At 38.7% G+C, this 25743-nt stretch overlaps 1 protein-coding gene across 6 annotated transcripts in view; it reads right to left on the bottom strand.

Annotated features, from left to right (window-relative positions):
* aopep (aminopeptidase O (putative)) overlaps nucleotides 1-25743 on the bottom strand; it is a 72871-nt gene that overhangs the window by 35399 nt on the left and 11729 nt on the right. For all 6 annotated transcript variants that reach the window (XM_053236308.1, XM_053236309.1, XM_026914857.3 and 3 more), the window contains 6 exons: nucleotides 16658-16847; nucleotides 15990-16102; nucleotides 6053-6155; nucleotides 5724-5831; nucleotides 5355-5398; nucleotides 2622-2682 (listed from right to left, as the gene is read on the bottom strand). In XM_053236308.1, coding sequence (XP_053092283.1) covers nucleotides 2622-2682; nucleotides 5355-5398; nucleotides 5724-5831; nucleotides 6053-6155; nucleotides 15990-16102; nucleotides 16658-16847 — 619 coding nt within the window. The remainder of the gene's footprint in view (nucleotides 1-2621; nucleotides 2683-5354; nucleotides 5399-5723; nucleotides 5832-6052; nucleotides 6156-15989; nucleotides 16103-16657; nucleotides 16848-25743) is intronic.

Raw genomic sequence — 25743 nt, 5'->3', positions numbered from 1 at the left:
CAGTGCAGAACTGTGGAACGTGAAGCGAAGTGTGTTGTTGTGAATAGCGATGCATCAATACCAATATCTTCCTATAATACAAGTAACCTCATAAAACACACAAACAAAACATAAACACACAAATATCAAACATAAAACTCAGTGTGAGGAGTTCATTGAAAGCAGCACACGCAAGGCTAGGTGAGGGAAAAAAAAGTCTACAGGTTACTCTAGGTGAGTGACAATAATATCTTCTACCCAATATTGGACATTCTGAGACTTAGAGCTGTACAGAAGCGCTTTTCCGAAGTGAAACAAAACCTGCTCATCTCCACTGCAACCCTACTCATTCCAAAGAAGCTAGATAATGTACTTTATTTAAAAGCTTGCTAACATTATAAAGAGCAACTCTAGTATCTTCAGTGAATGGACAGACATGTTTACATTTTTCATGGTCACTCTTTAAACCAGTGAAATCAGTCTAAATAAGATCTGCGACATTGCTGAATAATAAATACTAAGTATGTTACTAATTTCAGTATTGGCATCAGTACCAAAAACATGTACTCGTACACAGGCTGAGAAAAATGGTTTTGATGCATCTCTAGTGACTCTAGACAAAAAGGCGAGTCAGTGTGTGCAGATGTGTGTGAAGGTATTTGTGTGAAGTGGGAGCATATTTGGAGTAAGGCAGTGTGCAGTCCAGAGCTCTTAGGCAGTAAACTGCTCCTGCTAACAAGAGATGGCTTGCATGGCTGCATTATTGCTCTAATGGCAGCTCTCAGTCTGGACCTAACCCCGCCTTCAGGGTTCAATCAGACATCGTGCCTGTAAAACTCTGCCATTATCATTATCATAGCCCTGACCATGTCTCTTCTCTCTTTCTGTCTCTAGCTCCTTCCCCTTCCTTTGTTCACTTAAAAACATGCACACACACAGTCACAAAGAGTTCCTCAACACACAGGTAGAAAGAGAAGCACTAAGACACATACACACACTCAGAACAGAAAGGTGAGAGAGACATTTATGGCTTCACACCGGACTGAGGAGGCATGGCTGACATTTGAGTGAATGTCACTTTATTCCTCAACACACCTTTATGCATCCTGATGCCTCTGACACCAGCTCACACACCTGCTGATACGAGGAGATATTTGTAGAAATCCCATTTTCTCTTGTAATTACAAATATTTGAATTTGAATATAGGAATCTATTCCATAGCCCACTGTGTGAGCAGTTTAATAAGGCCATGAGAGTAAGACAGGCCCACCGCAAAATCCCAACATACTCACAAATACCCAATGTTTATACAAATAGTCGAGTGGAAAAAGAGCTCTATTTCTATCTCATTAGTCATTCTATGGGTGTGTGTGTCTCTTGTGCCTTGTGTTTGTGAGAGAACGAGTGTTTATTGTGAAGCCAACTGTTTCCTGTCATTATTTGTTTTGAGGTACATTCAAGTCCATGTTATCAAGCCCACAGCCTACAATTTGGGAATTATAGTTAAAATAACTAAACTGATACTTGTGCGCTAGTAAATGCTTGCCAAAGCATAGACTGTTGCATAAAACAAGGATAAAGATGAAATTTTTGGACCATGCTGATGATATATTTTGTGTTGCTGAAATAAGAAAATAATGCCAATGGTCTGTTTGAAAATATACTGTTTGAAGGATAAACTGACCAAGCACTCGTCTGCTATGCTTCCAGCTCTCTGTAAGTTAATTCATAATTTTACCCATGAAATGATTCAGTGCTTGAGAAAAGCACTCTATCAGATTAATGTACGGTCTCCTCCAATTTCCTCAGTGCAAAATAACGTTTTCCTGAATGTTAAAGAATGATAATATTAATTAATTAACAGCAACATATTTAAGTATTCAATATTAGTCTCAAATGGCATTCCGTAGATGCTTTTTTAGTGTATTTACAGCCCAAGACGTACAGTTCAGCGTGACACATTGTGGTTAACCCCTGTCTCAGGAAAAGAGTGAAATTTCTCAATCTGAACGGATTTCGCTGAGTTGAAACCAGTAAGAGGAAGCGCTCATGATCTTTACCTCGAGACTCTTTGGCTTGATTTGAAGCACTCAACTGTGTGTCAACTTCAGTCACAGATTCCACAGCACTTACAGTAATGGAGGTTCTCCTTTGCTGTAGAATTCAGCAGGGAAGAGTGGGCACACCCTTCTGAGGGCTATGCATCAAGATTAATGCTGCAGCAGAAACATTATCTCAGCCTGGGATCAAGATAAATTTCCTCCCAAAGTGTTTAACAATCATCAAATCCAATAATAACCTGAGTGACTCGGAACAGAGACGATGAGTCACGTGAATGGATTACATTTACCCTGCATGATTTCATAATCATCTGTATTAAGCACTAATGGCACCACTGTTTAAACAGGCTAGCAAAGCTAAATAGCGCTAAAATTAGTGATGAAGGCATACAATTCCAGACTTGAATAACATCTGAATGCAAGGTTATAAAATGAAATTTGAATTCACTGAAGTGTGAACCAGACACAGGATCCAAACACACAGTCTCAGCACTCGTATACACTATCAGAGTGCATTCAATCTTTCCTAATTAACCAAACAGCTCAAAATACATTGGGCCGTTTGCGCTTTTGTGTCTTACCTTCGGAATTCCAGGTGTATCCAGCCAGTCTGAATAAATAGATTCAAGAGTGAGGCCTTGACTGAAAAATGAGAAGCAGATAAGCAGTAGACATGAATGAAAAAACTTTCCTTTGATGTGATTCAGTGCAAAATTCTTTCAATAAAAATGCCATAGGCAATCATACTACAGGATGCATACACATGCTGTTCTTGACAATGCATATATAGAAGTGAAACCTTATTTTCCTTTGTAATGCAAGCCAGACTGCTTTCTGAAATAATCTTGTTAGCTAGCAGAAGCACACCTGCACATATAATCAACTAATGGACTGTACCAGGCAGGTATGAGAGCTGATCTTGTCTACGACGCAGCAATCAACACACATTTAGACAGAATGGAAAAAATCTAAACATTCTCTTCCCCTACTGAAAGTCAGGACTTAGGAAACACACACACACACACACACACACACACGACACATAGAGCATATATATTTGAGAAAACAGCACACACTCCTGCAGCAGACCCATAGAGTTGGCATGGATATTGCTTTGCTATATTCTGATGAGCTCATCTTGAATCAGGGCATGTACACACATGTCTACTTGCTATTATCAAAAAGAAATTCTCACTCATGCTAAAAAATCTTTAACGACAGTCTGAATGTCAAAATGGAGCGGTTATCACAGAACTGAACTAACAGAACTAGCCTCAACCCCTAGCCCTAGCCCTAGGCTCTTTCTGACATGCAAAAATCTTTATTTGGGATTTTTTAATATCCCAAAAGGATAACACTAGAATTCATGCTGCTCCATGATCATCTTCATTCCATCAGCAGTAGACACACTATCATTATTAACTGCATTCATCATTCTCTTTTATTTTAATTGATTATTTTTCAGCTCCAAATCCGTGATGAGGAAACAGACATGACAAAATCATATGAGCAAGAGGAAAAACTCAACAAAGTCAGAAGAAAAGACAAATAGAGAGGATTCTATTAGAGATAGAGGCTAAGGCTAGAGGGAATGCAGTGGGCGAAGGGGAAAAAGCAGATAAATAATGAGAGACAAAGAGAAAAAATGTGAAAACTGTTGCATTCTGTCTTTTTTTTTGGTCAAATAACAAAATCACCCTTTGTTTTGAATTGGTCAGCGGAGGACTGAACTGGCCAGTTTACCATGTGGAGGAGGAAGGTTCTTGGACTGAACCACCTGAACTGATAGCTGAAAACAGAATGCAACAGCTGTTTGGATTCTGATTTGATGTTCCCCGGATGCTGCACCAGCCACAAAACACATAGCTATGGCATGAAAGTCCCTGCATAATCAGAAACCCAGTGTAGATGAGTAGATGGCAAATGAATGGAGGCGTCATTAGGAAAACAGAAGTTAATGGAAAAATATAACATGAACGACTAGCATGTTAAGCTAAATTAACAGTTAAACAATTAAACAATTAACAGTTGACGTTGACGTTTTTAGTTTTAATTTTATTCATCTGTCTATTTCCACTTTAGCTACAAGTTTTCTACATTTCCCACAATGCTGTTTGATTACCCACTGATAGTGGTGCCAGTGGACATACTGCTTTCGACTTAAGTCAGAAGTGGAATTAAGTCATTTCCGACCTCTGTGTGTTCAAGCTGCAATGTGGGGAAAAACATGGAGGCGTCCATGTCTGTCTTTCGTTAGCATCAATTTAACCAGCTAACTGTGATGAATGATGTATATTTACCTCCTCAAAACAGCAAACTATGTACTCTTATGTTAGGTTTAACAAGCTAATATATCTAAAGCAAATACTAGTATATAAAGTATAACTCGTTTAAAAGTAAAGAAGTGCTGCTTTGTTTACTGTTGATGCTTTAAGCAGCCATGTTGATTTGATGTCACATGATGAACTCAGAGTCGAGGAGACCTTCCCGACTTTCCACATAGGAATTCTGAGTTAAGGGGGTGTTTTCTTTGTTTTTTATAGTTGGGGTTACAAGGTTTAGTCAAATGTAGCGTTAGCCATTGCTTTATCTCCAGCTAAAGTGAGCAATGCAGCAGGGCTTTAGTCCTGTAGTCTGTGGAGCTCTCTCACCCCATCATCTGTACACTCTGATCAAACAGTTTCTAAATCTTCAACTTTCATGCTAATACCGCCATCAACACTATCGTGCTTCTCATCTCATAGATCGTTATCTAGCTGAGCCAAGTCTCTGCTGCAACTCAACTGTGCACAGCGCAACTGTGTTGTATAGCTGCATTGCATTCTGGGACTATGAGGCCTATTTTTTTGGTCTCCATTAATTATATGTTCTATGAAATTCTCATTAATATGATATTGAAAGCCACTGGAAAATGGCGAGTGATAAAAAAACCAATTTTTTTCTCCTATTAAATGTTGTCACAGCACTAGCAATATTCTCCTATGTCAGCGCATAGTTCTCACAGCATCAACCAATAAATTAGCACCAGTATCACTTTGCACATCACAGCTATTTCAATATAAACCTATTTAATGTATTATAGGGAGGGGTTTTCTCCCTGACAAAGTTATGTGCTGTATGTTACCGTTAACAGTGACACAATAAAATTAGGTTGCACATGAAAAAAAATTATGCTATTCTTATTCTGTGGCACTCACATACTGTCAAATTACTCACTCTTGACATCTGACAGCTGTGTTAAAAATCTCGTTTGCTGGTGGAGGTGAGACATTAAACTATGCAGCAGTGTGAATGAGCGCACAGCTCATGCTTACCTTTTCAAAGCTGGGAATGTATCCAGAAACATCTGAAGGAAGTCCTACATGAAACAATCACAGCGCATCAGCAAATACAACTTACAAGTCACTTCTTCTAAAATCCACACTCACCGCTTTCCCCACCCTCCTCACCATCCTGCTAATGTGGCTCTCACAAAGTAGACAAAAGAAATTCAGTCTCTAATCGAATCCAATAAGCCGATGTGAACCAAGTGCATTCTGGAAAGCCTTTACTAAGCATTACAGCATGGGAGTAGCAATATATTTGGTATGTCATGAAACTGGAAGGAATGCAGACATACATTTTTTTTTTACATGGGTTTGCTGTGATTGTAGGATTTGTATGTGGACATAAATTTCCAATACCTGAGACAGAATAAGCTGCCCATGAAATCTTCTCACGAAAAGTCTGAAGAAGCTCAAGAACTCATCCTCGCCCACTTTACTAGCCAGGAACATCAGGAGAAAGTAACCCTTAGAGAAACAAACAAAAAAAAAATTATGATTTAGTTTCCAAAAAAAAAAAAAAAAAAAAAAAAACGTCCAATTGACTATAAATATCCTATGATCAACATCTAGATCCACACAGACTAAATCTATCATAGGTTAGGTCTTAGATGTTGCACAGCCTCAGATATTTTGCACATTCCAAAGGCCTTTAGCTCTCCAGCTAGCTTTTGCTTTTGTAGACTTACTTTGAGGTAGTGCACTTGCATGAATGGTTTTCCTGGGTTAAGGGCATGCTTCACGATGGAGGCTCCAGACTCGCTGACCTCTCCTGTAGTGTCCTTATTGGGCCTGCAAAGCACGTAGGTAAAGCACATTTAGCAGACTGACGGCTGTTAGAGAAATACTGCTGCATTGCCCGAGGTCTGAGTGGGGTTACCCTGACAGCAGTAGGCATTAAAACTAACTTAACAGCCCAGTAAATGCCCCTGATATGCATGCATTTGCAAAACGATAGCAGGTCGAGCTCTGCTCTTACCGCTTACTGGAGGTAGACCCTGGTACACAGGATCACCATAGAAACAAATTTTACTCACAATTCCAAATAAGCAAACATAATATAAAAAGGTGAACATGCGCTATCAGTTAGAAGTATGTAGCTTTGCACAATGTTCTTTTGTATAACATGCATCCCGTTTGATTCACATGAAAGCCTGGAAGCAGCCATAAAACAATATCACGTATAATATATGAACCACACAACAGTGGGCAAGGCAGCCTCGCTGAGATCTGTAACAATTTTTGCTGCCTGACTGTGCCCTCAGAGCTAATGACTGATAGAGTGTTTCCTTCCCGAGCAGACACTGGCAAATAAACAATGGTTGGAGCACCGGCCATGGCTGCGTGTGTGATCATTACCCCAGTTTAAAAGCATCGATCGACATCAGGAGATTAACCGAGCTCGCCTATAAAGAGGCTCCTGCAATGCCGGCCCTGCAGGATCAATACACAGGCGCCGTTTGCCTGGGTCATGCTACTTTCTTACAAATCATCTTTTTTTTTCCTTCATGGATAAGGATGGAGGCAGCAGTGAAAAGACCAGAATACTTTTGATTTTGCCATTGTCCAGCCAATACACTGGGGTATTTGTTTAAACAAGGAAACCTCAGCTCTATGGCTATCAGCATTTTCTACATTATTAAAGCTGAGGTATGTAAATTTGTGGTATTCAGAGATTCAATAGAAATGTTATTGCAAGCAAATCAGTAAAGAACATTTTGTAACATCCCTCTAGTGTGGCAAGTCAACAAATATTTAAGTTACATTGAAGACTTGATGAAAGAAATGCATTCTGGGGATATAATTATTCTAGCCAATATTGTTATCTTCTCACAAGTTCCATGTTCATCAACATGATTGTCACAGTTACTAAATACCATGACAGGATTTTGCATAACTCAGCATTTAGGGAGGAAGAAGGAAAAAAAAAAAAATGGAATTCTAAAGCCAACCAAAGAGACAAACAAACTGTTGAACTATGTTGGCTAGCTCGTTAAAACCACTTCACAACATGCTAGCTAGAAGCATTGATGAAGCTGGCTGGCAATCATTTTGGTAGCTAGCTATGTAATTAGCAAACAACTAAAATATCGTGCTCAAAAAAGCTTGTTAAAACACCTGCACTAAAACAAGTTGTACTTGACACCAACAGCATCAGTGGGGACGCCGAACCACAGACATGTCTAATCCTTCTTGTTACTAACTTGTATGCAGTTGTATTTCAGACATTTGACCTTGCTGTGACCTTGACCCTGTTTGGATCAATCCTAAAATCTAATCATCTAATTGTACTCATCATCTGGTTACAATGATAATTCCATATAAATCCTACAAACAGTCAACTACTTGTTCTTGAGATATCGTGCTAATGAGAATCTCAGACATACACATGGAAGTACACACAGACGGACTGATGGCAAAAATCTTAGACAGCCAGAAAATGGGCCACGAGTTCCCGAGCACTAATGTGTAACATCTCTGTGTGACAACCAGGAAACGAGCTATTGAAGAAAAACTGTTTCAGACATTTGACCTTGCTGTGACCTTGATCCTGTCTGGCTCAGTTCCAGAATGTAAACAGTTCATCTGCTGGTTACAGTGAAAACCCCATATAAATCCTACATATAAATTCAACCACTCTTTGTAGAGATATCAAGCTAATGAGAACCTTGGATGCACTGATAACCTGAAAACATAATGCGGAGTGGCGGAGTCATAAAAATGCCACACCACTCTTAAATCTCTCAATCAGTGATAGCTACTAGAGTTATAGAGTGATTCAGGATTTGTTTTTTTGCTGGCTTGTCTCTTTAAAGGACACTCTGAGACTTGGAGCCACGCCTGGTATGTGGGAGTTCACAGTTCTGTAGCAGCCAAGAATGCCTTCGATCTTTGCAGGTACAGCTCCACTCAGGTGAGGGAAATATGGCATGTTAAAACACTCTAGTACATCTGTGAGACCTGTTTCTAAAGATTCAGAACTAGAACTGGCCATCTTCCCCCCCCTTTTTTTTTTGCCTCATTCCGCTTCAAGTGCTTATGCTTTCTAAGACCAAAAATTCCCCCAAATTATACTTATTCACACTCACTCTGTCTCTCTGCATAACTCTGAGAAGGGTCGTTATTTTTAAAAAGCAGCTTGCACTTTTCCTGGCCTCTTAGTATAGATGAGAAAGAGAGGGGGGGGGGGGGGGGGGGGACACTAGAACACCAGTGTTGCAGAAGCAAAACAACAACAGTGTGAACAGTGTGCTCGTCACCAGAGACGGCAAATCAGTCAGCCATTACAAATGATTAAAAAAAAAAAAAAAAAAAAAACCTTACAACAGAAAGCTGTGTGTTGATTAAGGAAGCAAACTGGTTGTATGAGTCAGAAATAGACCTAGGCTGTTTTCACACCTAGTTTGACTTAGATTTTTTTTGTGACATTGTATCATTGCATTTGGCTCCATTGATTTCATATTTCAATCGTTATCAAATATACTAAATAGTTTGCATGTGAGGATGTTCCCTGAATGGTCTCATTAAGGCTTGTTTTAACTCTGCATGTCAAGCAAGCACATTTTGTTCGAGTAAATGTAGAATACTATAAAAGGCTTACCACTTAATAGCTTGACAATATTACCCATAGCAATAAAACAAATTTCAAATGTTTTTTTCTACATGCACTTATGGAGCTATTGTCATATGTGTTTAAAATCTGCCAAAACTATAATATTTCCATGTGCATGTATAGAGTCAGAGATTATTAAAAGGTCCAAATAACAATTCAGCTCATTCAATATAAACAAACAAACAAATAAATAAATCACAGACTAAGGAGGTAAACGACAAGTCATGTCATTTGACCCACACTGTCATAAAACTAGAAACAGGCAGGAGGGAAGAGAGAGAGAGAGAGAGAGAGAGAGAGAGAGAGAGAGAGAGAGAAGGAGTAACAGACATTCATCAAACACACAATACACAGTCTGCTCATTGCAGTCTGCACTTCCACATGAATAGATGAATTGTCTGTTGCTTCTAGTCATCAGACTGTGTGAAAATCAATGGAAATCACTTTCAATCTCTCACTCTCTTTTTTTTTGGAGAAAAAAAGTTTCTCTAGTGTTCTCCATGTGTGCTGCAAAGCTTCATGTACAAAACACAGCATGAACACAATGCACATTGTATAGTATTGTATTTTCACTTTGAGTACTTGGACTCCAAGCATGGACTCCACAAGACCTCTGAAGGTGTGCTGTGGTATCTGGCATCAAAATGTTAGCAGCACATCCTTTAAGTCCTGTACGTTGTGAGGTGGAGCCTCCATTGTTTGTCCAGCACGTCCCACAAATGCTCGATCAGATTGAGATCTGGGGAATTTGGAGGCCAAGTCGACACCTGTTTCTCAAACCATTTTTTACAGTGCGGCAGGGCACATTATCCTGCTGAAGGAGGCCAATGCCATTAGGGAATACCGTTGCCATGAAGGGGTGTATCTGGTATACAACAATGTTTAGGTAGGTGGTACGTGTCAAATTAACATACACATGAATGCCAGGACCCAAGGTTTCCCAGCAGAGCATTGCCCAGAGCATCACACTGCCTCCACTGGCTTGCCTTCTTCCTATAGCGCATCCTTATGCCATCTCTTCCCCAGGTAAGCGACACACACGCACCTGGCCCATTCTTTCTGCTTCCAACACATCAACTAGATATTTTAAGCAAAGATTTGTCTTCCGACCATCTTCTGGCTGTGGGAAGATTAGGGATCATTTCACATCCTGTTCAGATCTGATGTGAATATTCATTTTGGGATCTGATCACAAGTGGAAAGCTAAGAACACATAGCCATTCGCACTTGGTACTTTTATGTGAGTCGATTAATTCCTTTGTAACTTCCAGTGACTGGATTTTATGAATAATGTTGACTAAGCAGTTCTTTACTGTATTACATTTACTTAGGGTTTTTAGAATAAATTGTATTTCCTAGTATCACTTTTTACTCTTTCACAAGTCCACTCGGCTATTTCCTTTCTACTAGGACAGTTTTTATATAGCTACATCCCAAATGGTATTGAGTACACAGTATAGTGCACCTCATAAATACTACAACACCACTCTCTTATACGCTATGTAGAAATGCATACAGTATGTAGTGAACATAAAGCCATTTGAGATATGGCTCCACTGAGTGTTTAAGAAACTTAAATAAAAGATATTCCTCGTGGATTTCTGTGGGTAAGTAAATAACAAAAGGGTTTCTGGAACATATAAGTTCATAATAAAATTGAGACACAACATCCATTATTTTCCTTGCTTAAGAGGTTACATTGTCATCATCATCATTACTAAAACACATTCAAATTCTAAACTTTTCAAATAATGAGGAATACGCCCCATTTTTATATTCTCCCCCAAATCATTATATTAATAATGGCTTTTTTCCCCCATGTCCTCCCCATCTGTCTGTTCCCACCCACCGGCCAGCTCTCACCCTATCACACAACATCTACCAACCGGGAATGGTGAGGGCTAGCATGTGCTAAAAACATACTTGAGTCATATCCACATGTTTTACCATGTTCTAGTCTGAGGATGATAACTCTCCCACTTTGAGCTTTATGAATCATTTTCTAAGACAAGTGAATTTACTGAAAGACTGGTAACCATGTTCATTAAACTCATTCAATGCACACATTCATTCTTCATCTTATGCTTATACCTAATATGCTGAAAATGGCTCCGTTAATGTTTCTTGTCTCGTCACATTGACAATAACGCATTACTTTACATGAATCCCTGGATATTACTCTTGGTCGTTTAATGTTTCTATCATAAAACAGTTGTCAAATATTACACTATAGCTACTTAGCTTACATCTTCGCACTCATTCACTGTTAAAACTGAAGCGTCATGCGGTTTCTGAGAACACTAAAGCCCGCCTTCTTTGACTTGACTGGCCATCACAAACATGTTGACGTTGACAAGTGCTGATCGATCGCAGAGGAAGACCATCCTAAAAATGTAACTTTTTTAACTTTTTGTCATCCTAACAACACGCATAGTGGTGCATAATGGAGTGCAGCAGAGCAGCATCAAAAATATCAAATATTGGGGGGAAAAATTTGGCCATATCTGATTATTGAGGAGGACGTGTCAATCTCTATAATGGTTACGGCCCTGTATCTGTTGTTTGTAGGTTAATGAGGTTACAACTGAAATTGTCATAGGGAGGGGCGACGTCAACTCATCATGAGCGCAGTCTGCTCATCGATTGCCTGTTATTTTAAAACCTCTGTTCAGTAACACTACTAATTACTACTGTAGAAATAATAATTATGGATCAATCAAATACATGCGTTGGACTTGATAAGATGGTTTAAAAAATCTAAGTAAAAAACATTGAACAGAGGCTCACTGATCACCGTGAGCCCCTGGGCTACAGCCTACACTAGCCTGTGCATTAATCCACCCGTGGTGCCATCTGTCCTCTTCTGCATACATGAGATCAGAGACAGCCACGATTGGATAGTGTGGCACTGATTGACAGGGGAAAAAGAGAAATGCCATCCCTTCCATTCAGAGAGCATGACCAATTTTGCTCTCTAGGACTGCCAGCCACGGATGGCTGTGGCATCATTGGGATTCGAAGGTGTGATTTTCCCAACAACAGAGCGAATGCTTTTCTGTTGTGTCTAATATCAGTTTTTAATTTTACTTAAATTATTATTTTTTAAATTTAATTAATTCCATCTTTCACTTGAACACTAGAATTCACACTACAAATCTTGACCTTAGTATTATAATGTTCTATCTCTCATTTATTCTAAACCTTGATAGAATCTATAATACTAAAGTAACAAAATGTTATGCAGCATATGCACGTTTGACCACTTCCAAAAAGTTAAAGTGGTTAAGTGTTTAGAACGCAAAGCACAGGACATTCAGTATTTGTTTCCATTCACACCTGTATTTAGCACTGTGACTGGATCACGTGAGATGGATATTAACATCAGGTCAGAATGGGGTCTCCACCACAGCCCAATTTATTATTATGATGATATTATTATAGTTGTTTTTTAATAAGTGTTAGATTTAAAATACTGACAGCATTAAATCAATTGAGTTACAGCTTATTTTTTTTAAGGGTTAAGCTGCATTACCATCATCATTGTCTTATAATCAATTCCCACCCATGCTAATGTGGCAGGAGCGCTGGCATATGAAAGTAGAGAGCAACAGCAGCTAATGCCACTTCCAGGTTTCTTCTATCTATGGCGTCTGTCTACATTGGGAGCATGCTGGAACAGTGCTTCAAAAATCATATTTACATATAAGTAGGCTTGAGATATTCAGTCAGGAATGTGATGAATTCATCTTTTTTCCACAGTATGTTAGCAAGAGTCTAACTGCCTACATGGGCTCTTTTTCCTTTTTTGTAGATAATTAGGGAAGCTGAAAAAGTAAAAGTCTGAACATTTAATCCCAGAGATTAAATGCTGAGCGAGGGGCCAATTCAGACATGTTCCCTGCTGGAGCAGTGGAATTCTTGTGTAGGTGTGCTCCTGAACACACACAGGCACGCGCACACTTGCGCTCTCCCACACATGCGCGCACACGCGCACACACACGCACACAGATACTATTCATAATAATGATAATAATGATGATGATAATAATAATAAATTAATATTATCATCATTATTAACATAATTATTCAACTAGAAATTATGTTTACATGAAGTTCATATTAAATAAAATCAACAGTATTGCTTTATTTGAGAGAACAACCCTGTATTTTTATCTAAATCTTATCCATATCTATTATCTTGAAAGTTATTACTTTGTTTTTACTAACAGTGTAATAGTCTTATAAATATGAATGTAAATTTGAGGACAGTAAAATAATACATATTGACAGGCATATTGCCTTTTATATAGGTGATGATGTAGTGGATTGTAGGTATGCTTCATATAAAGCATTACAGATCGAATCAGTGTAAAAAATGCTTTTTCCTAAAAGAAGGTGACTCCAGGTGATGAAAGTTATAATCCCTGATAAATTTCACTTAATAAAATAAAGGTAATATTTAATAAATATTTTTATCCTGCAAGTGCTCTATAAAGGGTGTAAAAGTGATTATATTAAGCCACATATAATGAAATAAAGTGTAGTATAATATAGTATATGGAGTAGGAAGTTATTTCATATTCAGCCATGGATTGCGTGTTTTTACAAATGACTGGACGAAAAATTATTATAGATTATGACAATAATGTCATAATGAGCAGCTGCTCATGACCACAGATTTTGGTGGCGCAGGATGACACAATAACAACATGTCCTCAGAAGTTATCACACTATGCTATAGGCGAGTATCTAGTGAATTTTTAGAGTAACCCCGTAATAGGCAGTTCAGAGTCGACAACAAACGATGGACATAAAAAGTGTGCACACTCCTGTTAAAAGTGCAGGTTTTTGTGACATAAAAAATGAAATGAAGATAAATCATGTCAGATCTTTTTTTTTTTTTTTCACCGTTAATGTGATATAGAAACCAACAAAATTCAAGTGAAAAATAAAGAGAAATGTTTTAGGGGGAAAAAAAGGAAAAGAATAACAATAACCTGTTTGCATGAGTGTGTACACCCCTTAACTAATACTTTGTTAAAGCACCATTTGCTTATAATAAGCGCTTTTTGGGTAAGAGTCTACCAACTTAGCACATCTTGATTTGGCAATATTATTCCTCTTCCTTGCAAAAATGTCACATTGTGATGGAATCTACTGTGCACAGCCCTAATCAAATCATTCCACAGGTTTTCGACAGGATTTAGATCTGGGCTCTGACTGGTCTGTTCCTAAAACTTTGAGCATCTTCTTCTGAAGCCATTCCTTTTTTTTTCCTTGGATTTGTGCTTTGGATCTTTATCATGCTGGAAAGTGAAATTTTTCTTCATCTTCAGCTGTCTCAGAGACCTACAGGTTTTGTGACAAACTAGATTGGTGTTTGGAGCTATCCATGATTCCCTCTATCTTGACTAGATAGAGCTGAAGAGAAGCAGCCCCACAGCATGATGTTGCCACCACCATGCTTTACCGTGGTTATGTTTTCTTTTTTTTTTTTTTGTTTGTTTTTTTTCCTGGCCAACATGTCTCTTAGAATTATGCCCCTTGGTCTCATCAGACCATAACACTTTTTGCCATTGTTTGGGCTGACTGTATGCATTGGCAAAATTTCAGTGGGCTTAGATATGTTTTTTTCATGAGAATAAATATCCCAGACATGTAAAGAATACAAGAGATTATTGTCACATGCAGGGAGTGACCAATACTTGCCAGATATTCCTGCAACTCCTTTAATATTACCACCAGTCTCTTGGCAGCCTCCCTAATATGTTTTCCTATTGCCCTTTCGGCAATTTTGGAGGGACGTGCTGTTCTTGGTAATGTTACTGTGGTGCCCCATTTTCTCCACTTGTTGATGATGGCCTTCACGGTTTTCCATGGCACATCTAATGAAGTTCTTCTGTAACTTTCTCCTGATTGATACCTTTCCACAATGAGATCAAGTACATGCTTTATAAGCTCTTTGTGGACCATGGCTTCAGCAGTCGAATGAAACCAAGAAGTGGTCAAGAAAATCCTACAGAAGCAGGAATGTGTGTAGATTTTTATATCCACACTACATACAGTTTTAGACATACCTTTTTGAAACTATATTCAATACAGTAGGTGTGTTTCCCATTGCCAGTCTCACAGTGTGCAAGGCTCACACAGAAGAGATAATGGCATTAACCATGGTTGCCAGGTTTCAGCAAAATTTCCAGCCCAACTACCAACCCATCTCAACAAACACACAATACTAGCCCAAAAAAAATCGGCAACTGGAAAAGAGACACACATTTTTCTTCTTTTTCTCAGCCTGTGTTTGGAAAAGAAGGTCACTGTGGTGCACCGCAATTCTGATGCACGGACATTATCCACTCCATAATTCCCCTTTCCCTCTCACAAACTTTGCAGTAGATCTTACAATAGAAATGGCTTTGTAGATCATAGACACACTGTCTGCACTTACACTAGACTTAATTCAGATTATTTCCTATAAAACAAGATCTCTGAGACCGCAGGGTATTTATAAAATATCCCACTCTGGTATAAAAACCTGACCCTGGCAACCCTGTCATTAACTGTCTTGTCTATAAAGCATGAATGGGGCAGTGTGATTCGTGCCCCAATGGGCCTCTAATAGTGCTTGCTGCAGTTCCCCTTTTTGACCATTAGGTGCAATAATAACTCTGTGGAGCTACAGTAAATGGGGCGGTGAGTATGACGTTCCATTATTATGCAACATCTAGTAAGGCAAGCATATCAATGGAATATCAGCTTATAGCTGTCAAATAGCAACATGTTTTAAAATAGTCGGTCACTCAAACAAGGTACTTAGTATTCCAGCTGAATTTAAAATGTTAATTAATATTTGTTGAATGGCTGATCTATTCAGTGCGGCTCCGCCCTACCTGCCCCTATGGAAATGTGCCTGTGTTTATGTCTGCATGTGTATAAGTGAGATTATCAGTAATGAGGCTTCAGGTGTAATACTAGGCAGATAGTGAGGGCGAGAGTGAGGTGACTTGACATACCTAAGGACCTGCAGCTCCTCTTCAGAGTTCTCTAACTCATCCTTCAGTCTTCTCCAACGCAGCAGAGCCTTCAGTTGCTTCGGCTGCTCATTCTCAGTGCTGCCCATTTGTGACTGTGTTTATGTACGTGAGACAGAGTGAGAAAAGTAACAAAAATAATGAGATTTTTGTCACACAGGCAAAAGTGAAATTAATTCTAAAGCTACATCATTGCTTTAAAGTCACTCATGCAATCTATAATACAAGCGCAAGCTGCAAAAAGAGTATAAGGCAAGTCCCACTGTAATATACAATGCAAATCTGTGCAGATGTCTGTAGCTGACTTCACTGTGTGCGCTAGAAATGTTCAATATATTTGATGGCAAAAGTTATATTTATTTTGGGCAAACAATTGTGTCCGCTTTAATAGGAATTTTTTTGGTCAAAAAGTGTCATTTTTCAGAATGTTTTTCTAAATTTTTTTCCATAGACTGAGTAAAAAACAGAGAGCAACTGCAATTAATTCTCATCTGATTTGCACATCCTGTTGTTTTTGAGTGCTTTTCTGTTGCAGCATACACTGTACATATCAGAACAAACCTGAAATTATGAAGCTACCAGAGAAGATGATAGCCAAGAAAAACTGAGCTATGCTGAGCAGGGTGTTGATTTTTCAGTGGTTCAGATACCTGCTGGAGTTTGGCCCAGAACACGTCTTCTAGGTATGTAGCAAACCCCTCGCTGATCCATTCCTCTGTCCAGTCCCGTGCGCCGATGGCTAAACCAAACCAGGAGTGAGCAATCTCATGGCACAACCTTGTCCCACACAGGATTTTGTTACCCGCTAACACACTCTGGGACAGGAAGATGATATGCGGGCTGGAAAACACACACGGAGACACAGTCATGTGAATAAACTGGATTATCTTCAACAGTGATTTGTGGTCAAAAGCTTTAATGTTTTGGGACACTATCAATAGTTGGGTATGATGAATACTGAGAAATCTTTTTTTTTTTTTTCTTTAATTTTGCACATGGCTGCTACATGACAAAAACTCACAGGTCTAAGACAGCATTTCAAGTGTAACTATATTTATTCACATTCTTGTTATAGCTGTCTCGATATAAAACATTTAAAGGTGTACAAGTCAAGATTAGTCAAGATTGGAGCTCTAGTGGTTAAGTAGGTGAAGTACAAAAACACTGAAATGATTATTTACACCCTGAACCAGTGTCCATTTTGTCACTTATATGCATGAAGTATGCCCCCAGAATCTACAATGACTAGTAGAATTCAATTAGGTGGGTGATGGTGTCAGACCTGTGTTTTTGTCCACTTGGCCATTCACCTAACGTGAAATTCGGCTCATGCTGATTTGCTGCTGCGAGAATGGTCAAGAGTGCCTTGTTTTCTTTGTAATGAGCTCCCATGAGTTTTTCAGCTGACCGTCACTTCCAGAGATAGCTAGTTAGCAATGTCAGCACTGTTAGTTGCACAGGAGTTAGCTAGAATTACATACATTTCTAGGAGGGTGATTCAGACTGAGATTGGGGCGGAGTGAAGGGTCAGTTGGGAGTGTCTATAAAAAGACTGACAGAAGGCCCATGTGAACACAGACAAGCCTTCTGGTCCGGTGCGCCAAGGTTTCTCAGCCACATAATACATTTGTGCTCATACTATAGCTTAAACGATTATTTTTTTTTATCATGTTGTACATATTATCCAAATTATTTGTAGTACTAAGAAATAAAAAAAATTGAATAATGCATCGTTAAGGTTTTTACACAGAACCAAACTGAAAACTCTGAAAAGAACTGATTTGTTGATCCAGCCCCAACATAAACTCAGATCCAGTTTTGGCACGTTTACACACCGCAGCCACCCCAAATCCACATCAAAGCGCTGGATTTTTCCTCTCCTGATCAGCCTATCATTAAGGAGGAGAAACACAGAGTTCAAAAGATGCCTGTGGATTTTGGAGAAGCCTTCTGGACCGCACCCTTCTTTCTTCATCCTTCTCCATGTGCTAATGTAGCTAAATTAAAGGACGTACGTACTGAAACACTTCTGAGGCTGGTCAGTAGTTTAACCTCAAATACAACTTGATATAGCTAGCATGAACATTTCCACAGCCTGCAGATAAGATTCAGGGGTCTAGAGTATCAGGTGTTTATCTAAGCTTAAAGACAGGAACCTGGTCATAAAAAATGAATACACAACTGTTTGCTTTCTCTCTGCATATTACTTTGGGTGACCTTTTCAGCAGGGCTTCTAGTGTGTTCACCTTACAGCTGTGCTTTATCAAAACACTGCTTCCAACGTCACTCTAGCAAGCAAGAGAACCAACACCCACTTCTTTTGTGTCCTCAGGTCTTGGCTTGCCCACATAATGGTTCTCAAATGTAACACACGGTCAGTGGATACACAGTGCTTCTATTCAAATCACCAGCGCTTTATTATTTGGACTGGTAAAAACCACCCAAGAGCTTTCCACACTCCCTCTTTTCAATTGAAGAATATATTCATATAGCTTTGGTCCCAAGGGATTTCTTTCTGCTCCAGTGCACACAATGGCCTCGGCAAACCGGAGGAAATCTGTACAAAACCCTGAGCCTGACTCACAGCAGAACGTGGCACTCATACCTTCCATTCATGCTGTTATGACTCTTTGAAGTCTGCAAGTTAGTGCTGTTGAGGAAGCTTAAACTGTTCCCATAAACACAGTTTAGGGTGTATTTCAGTCCACTTCCCCTGATGGCCTAGAGGGAGGGATAAAGGGTTCAAGGAATTGCAAAAAAGCAGACTCTGGCTAAAATCCAATAGAAGAACAGTTCACCTGTTTAGAGCCATTCAGCTGCTGTGATGACAGCACACACAAACACCATCTGAATCAGAAAAAAACACAATCAGAATAAAAATTCTAATAGCAGGTACTCGTATCTGAAAGCGAGACCTTCACTGATTCATAAACACAATCTGAAGAGGATCAGACCTGTAATTTACTGTAGCACCTCTAATCAAAAGCAAGACTGATATTTTGCTTTGCAGTGAACAGGACATGAGCTGCAGCCAACCTGTTTTGATTACATTTAAGGAACATTTCCTGTCGCCTGAACAGCAGGCATCACGCAATCTTTTTTTTTTCTCTGAGGCACAAAGTAGATTCAGATTTATGCACCGATCACTAAAGGGTATGTTTCTATGAACAAAAAATGGTATGTAAATTTAAAAACTACACTGTTTGTCCTTTGTAGGTAACCTTACTCATTAAAATTTCTATTTAAAAATTTAGGCCTTATGAAGCTAAACAGTAAAGACAGTGATGTTTATTCTTTTCATGCTGTTTGTCCCTTGCACTGTGAACTGCACACAGTCAAAGTCAGGTTTGAAAATGCTCTTTGACTGACTGGACAATTTGTTAAATATCTCTTTATATATAATGACAACCATACTGAAAAATAAATTCTGGTGGACAACGGGGAAACGTTTCAGCTGTATTCACGATGCATAATGTGCATTTGGAGAAAGAACACTCAGGGAATAAAAGTCAGTTTTTGTCTATGTTGCTACTGCCCTTTTGCATAAAAATTACAATCTGCTGATTATGGTAATGAAACACAGGTCTAAAAATGCTTCACACACACACACACACACACACACACACACACACACACACGCGCGCGCGCGCCAACACAAGTTCATAGAATACATTTAGCTTGACGGGAAAAAGGAATAAGCTTCTTTCATCCAGAGACAGAATAACATCACTATTTTTAGTAGAAGAACGACAGAATGTAAAGCCCAATGACTCCTATTTCAAACCTGACAGAATCGACCTCATACTTTCCTCCCAATAGAAAGCTGGTGCACAAACATGGGGCTGTCACGAAGGGATGGAAATCTGGAGAGAACAAATCAGGGCCCATCTAAAATTAAGTCCAGAGGTTTATTTGTGCCGTTTGTGCATTAAATATATTTCCCAACTGTTGAATAAAGCTGCCTTTTGTTGTCAGAGTCAATGAATACTATACACTCAAAGACAGCCATTCTCTTACTGACAGCATCCAGTAAGAGATTTGCTCTGAGATTGTACAGACAAATGTTATGACAACTAAACTCTGGATTAAGCAGCCAATGGAACACAATCTACAGGCACCTACAGGCATCTACAGACAAATTTAAAAGCAAAGACTATTCCTATAGACATGAATGATGGCAATCACTTTGACAATTTGTCTGAGCTTAAAGTTTTATAAACGTTTAATCATCATGACACGTGTGCACAAATATGAAAAATAATTGTCAAGTACAAATGATGTCTGGAAGAGGGGCTTACTTGCCATAGAACGCATTCTTTATTACTCTTAAGTTACTTATCTTTAAAAATAGCAAAAATAATAATAATAATAATAAAAGCGCTTCAGGCAAATACAAGTTGTCATGCATTTCTTCAGACATCAACAAGGAACACAGAACAGGAACAAACTCACGCCAGCACATGCTCAAGAGCACACCTGCAGCAAGACAAAGAAACGTGCATGCACTCTAACACACTTTCCTCACACACCTGTCATACTGTCAGTCTATCAACACATTAAAGGAAAACTACACCCTGAAACGCATTCATATATTTATATTGAAATATTTGTGATATGATTAGCAGTGCTAATTTGTTGGATGGTGCTGTATTTTCATTATTCCTGTGAAGTTAGCCTTAGATTGGGACATTTTTAAATTTAATTCAACAGTCAACTATTCAACAATTCAAACATAAGAAATAATGATCAGGTTTCGCTGAACCTAAAAAAGAGCGAGAGCTTCTTTCTCACTTATCTTTTTCCAAGGAGGTTTAATGTCAATAATGCAAAATCCAACATAAAAGTAGTGGAGACAGCAAATGCTGAAATTAAAGTACCTGAATGCAATGCAGCTATAAAGCGCAGCAATCTATGAGACAAGAAGATGATGGTGTTAGCGTGGAGGTATTAGCATGAAAGTTCAATCTTTATGAACTTATCTGTTTGAGCAGAGTATAAAGATAAGGAGGTGAGAGAGCTGGACAGAGTAAAAGACTAAAGCACTGCTGCACTGGTCTCTTCAGGTAGAGCTTCCCATTGGACACTATCAGCAGGTAATCAAAATGCATTGTGGGTAACACAGAAAACTGTTAACCAAAGTGAAAATAGACCAACATGTCAATGAAAGAAGTCTTTACTGAACTCAATTTCATTACAAAATAAATGTTGGACGCCACTGATGATTGCATGTTAATTACAAAATGAATATGTAAGCCATTCTCAGAGTCAGAATGATTTTTTCCTTTAATATTAGATTTCTGTATTGAGAGTCTGTCAGCACTAAGCTCTCCTAACCATTCTGCAATACTTGACATTCTGCTTTAAAAGGAGTTGCTGCCGATTCTCTCTGTGAAATCATATTTCAGGATGAAGAGCAACTGGTCATTACTCAACAAAACTACCACCATAAAGTTTTATAAAAAAAAAGTTCACTGACTTTTTTGTAACTTTAGCTGGCCACACACTTTATGCTGCAGTTTGAAGGCTGCAATTTGATTGGTACTCTGCACTTCCAGGTATATGCTCTTCCTTACGTGAGTTTCCGATGGGAAAAAAGATTTGAACTCAATGACACCATGTGCTTTTTGGAGCAAGATACAGCTACTACAATAAAAGACACACATACGCACACATACATATATATATATATACACATATACATACTTTATATATATACAGACATATATACATACATACACACAGTACTGTGCAAAAGTCTTAGGCACCCTATTTTTTTAGTACAAACTTTGTTATAGATTTTTATTTTAAGACTTCTACATCATTGATTCAGTACAAAAACTTTATAGATTTCCAAACATTAGTTTTCCAGCACAAAATTAAATGTTACAGAAAAATGCTTGTATGTCAGTAAAGAAAGCAGCATATTACATAAGAGACACTTTTCAGACAAAAATACATAATGAAGGCTGCTGGGTTTTGCTGCGAAAATAAGAAGCAAGTGTGACAGTCAAAGTCTCCAGGAGAACTGTGGCTGCTTCTGCAAGATGCTCAATAAAACCTACAGCTCATTTCCTTATAAAACTGCACACATTGTACCTGAGACTACTTTTTTTTTTAAAAGCGAAGGATCTTCACACCAAATATTGACTTCGTTTCATTTATTACTGTTTACTGCTCTTTATAGTATTTTTTTAATGTAGAAACATTTAGTTTCATTATTTTTGCTCTACAGCATTTCTTTTCATGTGCGTAAGTCTTTTGTACAGTTCTGTATATATAATAAAAAGCTGAAAAGTTTACATCATCACATCATTAAGATATTAGAGAATTAATCTGAAACAGTGGCGAGTAAACATTTGGTTGGCAGTTAGCAATCTAAGTTAAACAAACTCTTCTTATAAAAGTAGGCGGTTCTTGCTAAAGAGAAGATATCACAGCCTTTTTAAAAAACTGGCCCAAATATATAATAACAGTGTGTCTGTATTGCAGCTATCAGCAGTGACCCATCACCATAGACCTTGGTGAGGCAGGATGACGTTAATGACAGCCTCAAACAAACATAACTCGAAAGGCTATCACACTTGACTTATGCTATAGGGTACTATGTATTAAATTTTTAGAGCAACCCTGTAATTAACAGTTAAGAATCAATACCATACATTCATCCACCGTACTGTCTAGCAGCTTGTTTTGAGTGGTTTTAAATGTACATTTGTTCAACTGTGTTCAATACAGCAGGTGTGTTTGCCAGGTTTCAGCCCAACTACATCTCAATAACCACACAAAAGACCTGAAACTAGCACAAAAAATTCAGGCATTGGAAACGAGAGACACATTTTTCTTCTTTTTTTCCTTTTTGTCAGCCTTTGTGTGGGAAACAAGGTTACCATGGTGCCCATGCATTTCTGAGGTACAAACTCCCTTACCCTTCCCTAATCTTTGCTATATATCGTACAATTCTGTGATTCTTTCTATCTAAATGATTCTGTACATCAAATACACACTGTCTGCACTTATGATTTTGTCTGGGGAAATGTGTTATATTTAAATCCATTTATTTACTATAAAACAAGATCATGACAGCAGGGCAACCTGTCTAGCAATCTGTTTTGAACTGTCCTGTCCGCTGATCATCCTGCAATAAAATGCTCATACAGCGAGCATGGGGCAGCGTGATTCCTGCCCCAATGGGCCTCTTACAGCACTTGTTGCAGTTGCATTTTTGTAATAATAGCTCTGTGGTGCTGAAAGGGGAAGTGAGCATGCTGTTCCACGATTGTGTCCATCTTGAAAGGCAAGCAAATCAACAGAACATTGGCTTATATCTGTCAAAGAGCAATCTTTTTTAAAGACACTGGCCACTCAAAAAAGGTAATTAGTATTTCAATGGAATATAAAATATATGGAGCTGTGAATAATTAACATTTGGATGGCTACTGTGAAACTCTAAATGTGCCCCTTCCAGACCATATACACCATTTTAAAGCCCAACATTAAGTCATTCACATCACTGCAAGTGCAATAGTAACTTCATACAGTATTTCTCAGTGAAGCAACATTGCAAACACACCACTGTGTATGTTGTTTGAGTGAATGGATCACAATGTGTCGCTAAGGGACATAAGACCCCATTTACACTTGTATTTAGCGCTTACCAATTGTGATCCAATCACTCAAGAGACATGTTAATACTACTCATGCGACACTAGTCATGTTCTGCCACATAAACACACACGTTAGCTAACCCACTACCCATACAATTAATAGTCCTGTATCAATCCAAAGCAAATCAAAATAACAGAGCTATAATATATATATATATATATATATATATATATATATATATATATATATATATATATATATATATATATATATATATACATACACACATATATATTATAAAGACAACATATATGTGACTACAGAAATGACTCCACAAATCTATTTGCCCTTACATTTATAACAAGTCTGCAGAGACGTCTGAATTGATCCCCCTGAAGGTGCACTCCTATTCTTTACCGAAAGTCTTCCTTCAGCTGACTTCCCATGTGCAGGTATGCATCAGGGTGTCTGGTGAAGACAGGGTCTCTTTCACTACTTGATTGACTGCACATTAGCTGCTCAGGTATTCACTAAGCAGTGTCTTTTACAAAAGCAGGTGTTTGAAAAAAGAATGTTTACATTGTGAGACCTCTCTCACACCTTCTCTTTGCACTTTTCATGTGCTGTCTCACATATTTCAAGGTTAACTATGGAGCAAGAGTGAGACCATCACTCAGGAATGCCGGAGGACTGTAGTCACGGCTTTATCAAATAGAGCAATCTCACTGAACTCTTGTTTCGATAAAAAAAGTGAGGAAATGCTTTCCTCTGTCAGCGTCCAAAAATAAAGAATGTTTAGTGATGGGGTTAGACCTACACAGCTCCACTTAACAAGAACTAAGTTAGACAGTTCTACTAATCCATACAACACATTTGATCAGAAAGTCTGGTTACATATCAGTAATTATAATTGGATCCAAGGTCATGCAGTTGGGGAAGTGGATGCTCATTTGCAGATGCTATGCAGTGGCTTTATACTCACACATGGTACTGTGTAGTCTAGAGCTTAAGTAATCTGCTACCATTCCCACTACCTTAAACCAGCCCCTCAGCCAAAATAAACTCAGCTTGATTCAGACTCCAGTAGTACATGAAGAACAACTTATAGTCCAATTTGGTGCTCCAGACAGAGATCCAGTCTGAAATATTGATGCTCATCATCTTAGCCTGCACAGTTTGAGCACTGCAAAGCCAGGATTCCTGTGAAAGACTAATGATCTGCTAGTGAAATGCTGCCAATACAAAGTCTACAATGCAATTAACCTCACCGCTGTCTGGCTACCCAGTCGTTTCTCTGTTTGCAAACAATCTGCACACTTTTCCTGGTGACAGATTGTGCGTCTCAATTGTTCCCAGGCTTTGATCCTGAAACCGCAAGAAAAATGGTCAGTCAAAATCCCTAGCAATAATATCCGCTATCTGTCTGCAGCATGGATTTAAGCAATCTCTGCGCTTGAACTTTAGTTATGTGTCTCAGCGGAGGTCTAGGGAGGAAGGGCAGTTCTCTTGGCCTGGTGAAATCAGATTAAGTGGAACGGCAGGCCTTCTCTGAGTGTCATGGAATGAAGGAGTGTAAACACAACGTGAATATGAGCCCAAGCTTTGAATCGTCTCATGCATTTTGCAGTTGCGGAGCAGATCCTCTTTTAGGGACAATGTCCAGTGGCTTCTTACCCGTGCATGGCTCCAGTTTGTGACAGTTTAGAGCTTGAGTGATCTGCTAGCATTTTCACGGCCTTAAATCAACCCTTCAGCCAAATTAAACCCTCTGTACCATTCAGCTTGATTGAGACTCCAGTTCTGCTGCATGGTGTGCTGGCCATTCGTTTTTCCTTTTATGCTTTCCCATTTGCAAAAGAGGACCTCAGGCTTATTTCAAAGATGTAAGACAGAGCTAAAGGTCTATAGATAGTGTCTCAGCAGTCATGTCAGTGTGGAAGTGGGTATATATGGCCTCAGTTCTCAGGCTATACTCTTCAGTAGACAGTAACCTATGGGGCAGATAGAGAGAGTAAGCAGGGCCCCTGATAACTAGGCAGGAATGTACTTATAATAACAGTGTGCATTCTACATTGAACCGTGCTATCTTCATTATAAGGAGACAACAGAACATAACACAAGTCTCAAAAAT

Source organism: Pangasianodon hypophthalmus, chromosome 8 (assembly GCF_027358585.1).
Source record: "Pangasianodon hypophthalmus isolate fPanHyp1 chromosome 8, fPanHyp1.pri, whole genome shotgun sequence".
NCBI lineage: Eukaryota > Metazoa > Chordata > Actinopteri > Siluriformes > Pangasiidae > Pangasianodon > Pangasianodon hypophthalmus.
This window is presented reverse-complemented; position numbering and strand designations above follow the sequence as displayed.